The sequence below is a fragment of the Aegilops tauschii genome, chromosome 6 (genome assembly GCF_002575655.3).
Source record: "Aegilops tauschii subsp. strangulata cultivar AL8/78 chromosome 6, Aet v6.0, whole genome shotgun sequence".
In the NCBI taxonomy this organism is placed as follows: Eukaryota; Viridiplantae; Streptophyta; class Magnoliopsida; order Poales; family Poaceae; genus Aegilops; species Aegilops tauschii.
Window position 1 is genome coordinate 21,512,257 of NC_053040.3, and position 10,067 is coordinate 21,522,323.

At 43.0% G+C, this 10,067-nt stretch overlaps 1 protein-coding gene across 1 annotated transcript; it reads right to left on the reverse strand.

The window, feature by feature from the left end:
* Window positions 1-9,274: 9,274 nt before the first annotated feature.
* Window positions 9,275-9,766, reverse strand: LOC141025722 (uncharacterized). Its single transcript, XM_073501634.1, has one exon. The coding sequence runs from the start codon at window positions 9,764-9,766 to the stop codon at window positions 9,275-9,277; it is 492 nt and encodes a 163-aa protein (XP_073357735.1).
* Window positions 9,767-10,067: the final 301 nt, after the last annotated feature.

Genomic DNA, 10,067 nt, shown 5'->3' on the forward strand with positions numbered 1-10,067 from the left:
TAGTTCTGTATGGACTCTCTATATGGCAATCACAGAAAATATAATTTGCCTTTCTCCCTTTATTTTGAATTCATATATAAAAAACAATTGCACTTGGATGGATTATTGGAAATTATGTTTTGTATTTATGATTTTGCCCCGAAAGGACCCGGTGTTATTTGTTGTTAATAATTGCTTTGCGAAGCCCGCGTACTTATCACCATTTCTTGTTAAATTTAGTCACCACATGTGAATCTCAGTTATCCCTGCCGGCTAGGATATGTTGATGCATCTATGCCATGCCTCCATGGTCCTTGTGACCAGGCGTGCCATCCACCCGCAACATGCAAAATAGCTCTAGAGAATATTTGGCGTTCTACAAAAAAGTACATTCTAGAAAAGATTTGGAGTTGGAGTTGACAAATATTATTTTGATCTCCCACAAATTGACAAATATTTCATTTGTGTCATCATAAATAATTATTTGCATTGACTCATAAATACATGTACCGTATAATGTCTTCTAGAATTACATGCTCGACTTCTACCAATGGGCATGCACGTGATATCAAGACATTATATTAGATATAGTTTTTTATTATTATATTAGTTATAGTTTTATATATTTTTTGCGAGAAATAATTTTATATTTTTGATTGTTAATAAACACGGTCCAACATCTTTTTTTATGTGTCAAGACTCTTTTTTATTGACTGATTTGGCTGTTTCGCAGGCAATTGAATGGTTCAGCTATTTAATTTTAGTTGGAATATATTTTTTAGAGTTGTTTGTCGGAGCACATCAGCAACATGTATTCACGATTGGTGTTGGGCTTAGATTGGCCCCCAAACGATTTACTGTACTTTTATTTCTTTTTCCTATTTGCGGGGAAGCGATTTGCTGCTCTCAGCGGGATATCATAATCTTTTTTAGGGAGGCAAAATAGTTAAGTTAGGCAGAATTGATTGATCGTGTCCATGTTATAGGCGGGAACATACACATTCTTTTAATCTGGACCACAAATTTTGAGAATCAATGGATTAGATAATTTTGTACTATGAACGGAAGTGGTGGCTTGTTTTTTTATTTCCTAACATTAACATATTCTAGTACAGGCTGGTCTTTTTTTTTATAGGGTGGCTCCTGTTTATAGTAGTATAATTTTTTAATCAGTTGATTACCGGCCGCTGGGTGGGTTGGCCTGTCGCCGTGTCCGATTGAAACTGTGCGTGTCCCTCGGTAGTTTTTGTTTGGATTACATGCAAACGTATAGTTGTGTACTTCTTCTATGTAGACACGTGATAGATATACTTGCATGTAATTTTTTTATTTGTTAGTTTTAACTGTCGCACGCTTTCGTTTATAATTCCAGATGTAGTTGCCTTATATATGCATATATATATACACGTGACGGTTCAGTGCGACCGCATGTATATGTTTACCATGTTACGTAATAACTTTAAATCTTAGCCATCATTATTTTAATCAAACGGTGCAAATAATATTAGCATATGTGGATAAATGTGATGGCTCGTTTTACTTCTGTCTTAATTATATAATAGATAGGCATAAGTATTGTGACATAATGTGTAATAACAGCCCATAATGCAACAAATATCGATATAAAAGCATGATGCAAAATGGACGTATCAGACTCTCCCGCGGATCAAGAAGCGCCAGAGTAGCTCTGATCCTGAGATAACGCCTCGTGCACGGCCCGCGGAGCTCGCCATGGCGGTTAGTTATACGGACTCTCTCACCTTTGCTCCATTACATTATGTGTGCGTCCGTCGATGATTACAATGCTAACGAGGAGTGGTGTGTTGCAGGCATTGGTTGAGAAAGAGAGATTGAACACCTAGGCACTTTTGGAGGAGGCAAAAAGGGAGGCGGCGGAGAGGGAGAGGGAGTTGGAGGAGAGGACGGCTAAGCTGTTGGAGGAGGAGAGGAACCGGAACGAGGCGTCTAACCGGGCCCTATACGAGCTCATCGTGGTACATTTCTCGTGCATATTAGCCCAATCATGCATGTAATGTTCGCATTACTAACTAATATGACTGACTCGTAAGAACCAAATGTGCAGACCATGTGCGAGAAAAACGGTCAGCCCCCTCCGCCGATGCCCTAGATTGCTTCGGCGACCACGGTGAGTTTGATTTAAATGGTCGTTAGTTACTAGTATTCACATTTCAGTTTGCATCATGCTAATGAGACATTATTGAAAATGATCTTTGGTGCAACATGGCTCCCGACAAGCATCGACCAATCCTTCTGCGTCTGCCAATGGCGGAACCCCGACCGGCCCTTCACCTCCGTCTGCCACTAGCGCAGCCCTGACCATTCCTACACCTCAGTGATAACGGTATTTTTCTTCTTATTTAGCCTGTTTAGTCCATTTTTGACATAATTTAGCCTATTTAGTCCACAAATGACATAATAAGATGAAGAAAATCAAGGAAGAGGAAGGAAAGAAGGAATAGGAAGAAAAGAAGAAGAAGAAGAAGAAGAAGGTCTTCTTCTTCTTGAAGAAGAAGAAGACCTTCTTCTTCTTCTTCTTCTTCTTCTTCTTCTTCTTCTTCTTATTTTCCTCCCCTTACTTGTTTTTATTCGTAAATGGCATAATAACCTTGCTAACCTCATAAATGTCATATACTTAGCTTGTTGTCCTCTAAAATGACACAATAAGCTTAGTTAGGTCAAAAATGACATAATTAGCTAGGTTAGCTAAAAAATGACCAAGTTTAGCTAGGTTAGCTCCACTATGATCCATTTAACTTATGTTAGCTCCAAAATGACCTATTTACCTAGCTTAGCTCTAAATTGACCTACACACTTAGCATTTTTACCTACCTTAGCCCAAAAATGGCATTTTTTCCTACATTAGTTAGAAAAGAAGAAGATAAATAATAGGAGAGGAGAGAAAGAAAGAGAAGATAAATTCTTCTTCTTCTTTTCCTCCTCTTCCTTTTCTTCTAGCTAGTCTTCTTCTTCTTCTTCTTCTTCTAACTTTCATCTTTCCCAAGTTGCAGATTTGCTTTACATGAGGAAGCTTGGATTCATGGAGTGTACTATTCTTCTAGTGCTTCCTTGTTGTTTATGAAAACTTGTTTGGATAGATGTATGTCTATATGGATATGTTGTTGGAAACTTGTTTCTGCTTATGTATGTATATATGGATATGTTGGACTTTGTTGAACTATGTTGTTGGATACATATGTTGGATTTGATGAAATATGTTGTTGGACATATTGTTATATGTTGTTGGATATGTTGGATATGTATGCATGTATATCTGTGTGTGAAATCCTGTCAAATTAAATGGATTAAAAAAAAACAGGGGATATATAGCCTCTTTGCCGTCTGCTAGCGGACGACAAAGAGCTTTGTCGTCTGCTAGCAGACAGCAAAGAGGACACGTGGCAGCTACCTGTAGAAACTGGGATCACTGGCTGCCTATTTGGTCACTTTGCCGTCTGCCAGCGGACTGCAAAGAGGTTTGAATCTTTGCCGTCTGCTGGCGGACGGCAAAGTGACCAAATAGGATGACCAAAGTGCGTCTTCATAGGATACCCAATAGAAACTGTTGGGTACACCTTCTATCACAGATCCGAAGGCAAGATCTTTGTTGCTGAGAATGGATCCTTTCTAGAGAAGGAGTCTCTCTCAAAAGAAGTGAGTGGGAGGAAAGTAGAACTTGATGAGGTAATTGTACCTTCTCTCAAATTGGAAAGTAGCTCATCACAGAAAACCGTTCCCGTGATGCCTACACCAACTAGTGAGGAAGCTAATGATAATGATCATGAAACTTCAGATCAAGTTACTACCGAACCTCGTAGGTCAAACAGAGCACGTTCCGCACCAGAGTGGTATGGTAATCCTGTTCTGGAAGTCATGTTACTAAGACCATGACGAACCTACGAACTATGAGGAAGCGATGATGAGCCCAGATTGTGCGAAATGGCTTGAGGCCATGAAATCTGAGATGGGATCCATGTATGAGAACAAAGTATGAACTTTGGTGGACTTGCCCGATGATCAGCAATCCATAGAGAATAAATGGATCTTCAAGAGGAAGACGGACGCTGATAGTAGTGTTACTATCTACAAAGCTAGAATTGTCGCAAAAGGTTTTCGACAAGTTCAAGGTGTTGACTACGATGAGAGTTTCTCACTCGTATCTATGCTTAAAGTCTGTCTGAATCATGTTAGCAATTGCCGCATTTTATGAAATTTGGCAAATGGATGTCAAAATTGCATTCCTTAATGGATTTCTTAAAGAAGAGTTGTATATGATGCAACCAGAAGGTTTTGTCAATCCGAAAGATGCTAACAAAGTGCGTAAGCACCAGTGATCCATTTATGGACTGGTGCAAGCATCTCGGAGTTTGAATGTACGCTCTGATAGTGTGATCAAGGCATATAGTTTTATACAGACTTGCGGTGAAGCCTGTATTTACAAAAAAGTGAGTGGGGGCACTACAGCCTTCCTGATAAGTATATGTGAATGACATATTGTTGATCGGAAATGATGTAGAATTTTCTGGAAAGCATAAAGGAGTGTTTAAAAGGAGTTTTTCAAAGAAAGACCTCGGTGAAGCTGCTTACAAGTTGAGCGTCAAGATCTATAGAGATAGATCAAGACGCTTGATAAGTTTTTTCAATGAGTACATACCTTGACAAGTTTTTGAAGTTCAAAATGGATTAGTCAAAGAAGGAGTTCTTGCCTGTGTTGCAAGGTGTGAAGTTGAGTAAGACTCAAAGCCCGACCACGGCAGAAGATAGAGAGAGAATGAAAGTCATTCCCTATGCCTCAGCCATAGGTTCTATAAAGTATGTCATGCTGTGTACCAGACCTATTGTATACCCTGCCCTGAGTTTGGCAAGGGAGTACAATAGTGATCTAGGAGTAGATCACTGGACAGCGGTCAAAATTATCCTTAGAGGACTAAGGAAATATTTCTCGGTTATGGAGGTGATGAAGAGTTCGTCGTAAAGAGTTACGTCGATGCAAGCTTTGACACCGATCATGACGACTCTAAGTCACAATCTGGATACATATTGAAAGTGCGAGCAATTAGCTAGAGTAGCTCCGTGCAGAGCATTGTGGACATAGAAATTTGCAAAATACATACGGATCTAAATGTGGTAGACCCGTTGACTAAACTTCTCTCACAAGCAAAACATGATCACACCTTAGTACTCTTTGGGTGTTAATCACATGGCGATGTGAACTAGATTACTCACTCTAGTAAACCCTTTGGGTGTTGTTCACATAGCGATGTGAACTATGGGTGTTAATCACATGGTGATGTGAACTATTGATGTTAAATCACATGGCGATGTGAACTAGATTATTGACTCTAGTGCAAGTGGGAGACTGAAGGAAATATGCTCTAGAGGCAATAATAGAGTTGTTATTTTATATTTCCTTATATCATGATAAATGTTTATTATTCATGCTAGAATTGTATTAACCAGAAACTTGATACATGTGTGAATACATAGACAAAACAAAGTGTCCCTAGTATGCCTCTACTTGACTAGCTCGTTAATCAAAGATGGTTAAGTTTCCTAACCATAGACATGTGTTGTCATTTGATGAACGAGATCACATCATTAGGAGAATGATGTGATGGACAAGACCCACTTTTTTATGTAATTGAAATGGTATTGACGAATAACAATCCGTTAGCTTAGCACTATGATCGTTTAGTTTATTGCTATTGCTTTCTTCATGACTTATACATGTTCCTATGACTATGAGATTATGCAACTCCCGAATACCGGAGGAACACTTAGTGTGCTATCAAACGTCACAACGTAACTGGGTGATTATAAAGATGCTCTACAGGTGTCTCCAATGGTGTTTGTTGAGTTGGCATAGATCAGATTAGGATTTGTCACTCCGATTGTCGGAGAGGTATCTCTCGGCCCTCTCGGTAATGCACATCACTATAAGCCTGGCAAGCAATGTGATTAATGATTAGTTGTGGGATGATGCATTACGGAACGAGTAAAAAGACTTGCCGGTAACGAGATTGAACTAGGTATGGTGATACCGACGATCGAATCTCGGGCAAGTAACATACCGATGACAAAGAAAATAACGTATGTTGTTATGCGGTTTGACCGATAAAGATCTTCGTAGAATATTTAGGAGCCAATATGGGCATCCAGGTTCCGCTATTGGTTATTGACCGGAGATTTGTCTCGGTCATGTCTACATAGTTCTCGAACCCGTAGGGTCCGCACGCTTAACGTTCGATGACGATTTGTATTATGAGTTATGTGATTTGATGTACCGAAGGTTGTTCGGAGTCCCGGATGAGATCACGGAGATGACGAGGAGTCTGGAAATGGTCGAGACGTAAAGAACGATATATTGGAAGGCTATATTTGGACATCGGAAAGGTTCTGAGTGATTCGGGAATTTTTCGGAGTACCGGGGAGTTACGGGAATTCGCCGGGAGAAGTAATGGGCCCTATTGGGCTTTAGTGGAGAGAGGGGAGAAGGGCCAAGAGGTGGCACGCGCCTCCCCGCTGCCCAAACCGAATTGGACAAGGGGTGGGGGCGCGGCCCCCCTTTCCTTCTCCCTCTCCCTCCCTTTCCTTCTCTCCTACTTCGAATAGGAAAGAGGAGGGGAATCCTACTTGGACTAGGGAGTCCTAGTAGGATTCCCCACACCTGGCGCGCCCCCCTTGGGCCGGCCACCTCTTCCCTCCCCTCCTTTATATACGTGGCCAGGGGGCACCCCAAGAACACAAGTTGATCTTTTAGCCGTGTGCGGTGCCCCCTCCACAGTGACACACCTCGGTCATATCGTCGTAGTGCTTAGGCGAAGCCCTGCGCCGGTAACTTCATCATCACCGTCGCCACGCCGTCGGGCTGATGGAACACTCCCTCGGCCTCAACTGGATCAAGAGTACGAGGGACGTCATCGAGCTGAACGTGTGCTGAACACGGAGGTGCCGTACGTTCGGTGGTAGGATCGGTCGGATCGTGAAGACGTACGACTACATCAACCGCGTTGATATAACGCTTCCGCTTTCGGTCTACGAGGGTACGTGGACACACTCTCCCCGCTCGTTGCTATGCATCACCTAGATAGATTTTGCGTGATCGTAGGAATTTTTTGAAATTACTGCGTTCCCCAACACTTCTCTCGTGCATTACCAAGGTATATCACGAGAAGGAGAGGAAACGACCACCACGACAATACCAGGGATTCTTCCTCTCTGATATTTCGACGGTATATGATGGACACTCCCTCATAGATATTTCGATTGTCGGTGATGGTCGCTCCTCCTTTCTTTCGAAAGTGCATTACACCAAAATGTCTAGCACCTGTGAAAGAACAAGAAGCGACCCCTCACGACAACAGTCGGGATTCTTCCTCTCTGAAAGTCACACTAGGAGTCCCAACAGACTGAAAGTCAACACGTTATATATATGGAGTAATGACATAAAAATGGCATATGTTTTGCTGGAGTGTCGTTTAATTCCGTTCCGGCAAATCACGAGCACTCAATATGTCCTACTTTCTAGTACAAGTCATGCCAAAATTTATGGAAAATTTCGGCATGACCTTTGCTGCTGGAATGGAAATGAATTAACATCCCAGCAAAACATAGGCCACTCGGAGTTTCCCTTCAATAGAAAGAGACATATGTGGCCATCTTTCGCACCAAATACACAGTAGCTCAAGATCAACATGTCCATACACATACATATGTCCAAATAGTACAAAGTATCAATATTGAAATGATCTCATACAAACTTCGTATTGGTATTGATTCGAAAACCCTAAATATAGCCTAAAAAACTTAAAACAATCTAGCCTAAAAAACCTAAATATAGTCGTAATAACCCTAAATAAAGCACACATTTTTCCCTAAGAGAATAACAAACCCTAGATAAAGCACAAGCAGGAAAACAAATAACCTGACAGAGGCTGACACTCAAGAGCATGTTCTTAAGGATGCACTAGCTAATAACAGAGAGCCATTATTTATCAATTAAAGCAAAGTTATAATGCAGCAAGGTGTTTGCACACTAAAGTGACCATGTTGATTTTAGGAACCAAAGTAGAACAACTAAAGACCGATCTTGTTAGTACAAGAATTAACCAGGCGGGCTGTTATTCGGGCTGGCTATTAGCAGAAAAATGCTGCACCTGAAACCAAATCCCCTTTGCTCTCTTTGGTAACACATACTTGGAACGGCAAATAAAATGAGTGTTACGTACTTATATAACCAGACAAAAGCTCAGTCTCAAAGGCATTATATTTCCTAAGTATGTCTTTAATAGAATTGACAATGTTGTTTTACCAACAAATGTAGAACTGAAACACCGGCTTTTTGTACAGCGAAAAATAACTTGAGCAGGCTGCTGTTGAGGTTGGTTATTCAGAAATACTACCTCTCTACCAAAATATAATACGTTTTTGTAGGCTAAACTAGCCTACAAAAATGTCGTATATTTTGATAGGGAGGGAGTAAAATGGAAGAATTCCATGCAGAAACGTTCAGAAGGTAGAATAAAGAGGCAACACACAGTATTTGCAAAAAAGAAAAGAAAATATACTGTTACACCAAATGGCGCCCAAAAGTCATCATTCTATCATTCTAAAAGCATAAAAAACGCATCTAACAAAAGCACAACTTTATCACGTGCAACAACCCAAAGGAGTTAGCAAATAAATGCTCTAAAGGGTACAAAACATTTCTGAGTAGTTTGATCCCAAACAAAGGTAGCTCACAAAAAAAGATGTCAGCAATAGAAATAGAGTTGATCTTGTACAACAACGGTAACAGAAATTTGTATCTTTCAAGGAAGCAAACAATTTATAAGTAAAATAATCTGACATTTCGTCACGAACTCATCATCGCATGATTGGATCGGAGAGGGGAAGGGGATGAGATCGAGACTTGGGGAAGAGGTTTCTTTCCAAGGGAGGAGGTACAGATTAGGTGGGAGAGGTTCAGAGATACATCACACACATCGCATGCCCTGCCTACTGGCCTACAGCTGGCTAAATAGCTGCGCTCCACTTGTCCGCCTTGCCTTACAGGTGGGTCCATGCCAACTGGCAGAGGGGTCCCACCATCACGCGTCCACCGCATCATCTCCTGGTGATGCAGGTGTGACATTCCCCACTCCTTCAGAACGGGCGCCGTCTTCAGGTTCAGCGTGCTGCTCCGCGTTGCCGGCGAATGGTGCGTCCCACGCCGGTGCTTGCGGAAAACGGCGGCGAAGGGTGTCGTAGTCTTCCCACGTCGTTGTCGTCTCGTCGTTCAGCGCACCTTGATCTGCACCAGAGCGTTGTTGCCGCGCTTGACCATGCGCCGCTCCAGGATCTCCACCGGTTCGTCGTCGTGGCCGGCGAGGTCTGGGGGTCGTGGCAGCTCGGAGAAGACCGGAGTATAGTTGGGGGTGAATGGCTTGAGCTGGGATACGTGGAAGACTGGGTGTATCCTACTGTCCGCCGGCAACTCCAGCTTGTACGCCATCTTGCCGATCCTGTCGAGCACCGAGAAGGGCCCGAAGTACTTGTACGCCAGCTTAGCACACGGCCTGTTTGCCACCGACGACTGTGCGTAGGGTTGGAGCTTGAGGAGAACAGTGTCGCCCACCTCGAAGGAGCGCTCCGTGCGGTGCTGATCCGCCTGCTTCTTGAATCTGTGCTGGGCACGGAGAATGTGGTCGCGCAGCCGTGCCGTGTGCACGCCCCAGTCCCAAGGCTCGCCATCGATCATGGGCACCGTCTTGTCGTCCCAGAGTGCCATGGCGCCCAGGTTGGGCTCGACGCCGTACAGAGCTTTGAAGGGGGGGGCATTTGATCGAGGAATGGAACGACGAGTTGTACCAGAATTCTGCGGTTGGCAGCCATCGACGCCATTGCCGGGGCGCGTCGTGCAGGGTGCAACGCAAGTACATTTCCATGCACTGGTTGACGCGTTCGCTCTGGCCATCCGTCTGGGGGTGGTACGCCATGGAGAAGAGCAGCTTGGTGCCCGCACTGGCGAAGAGCTCGCGCCAGAGAGCGCTGGTGAAGACGCGATCGCGGTCGGGGACGATGGAGCTCGG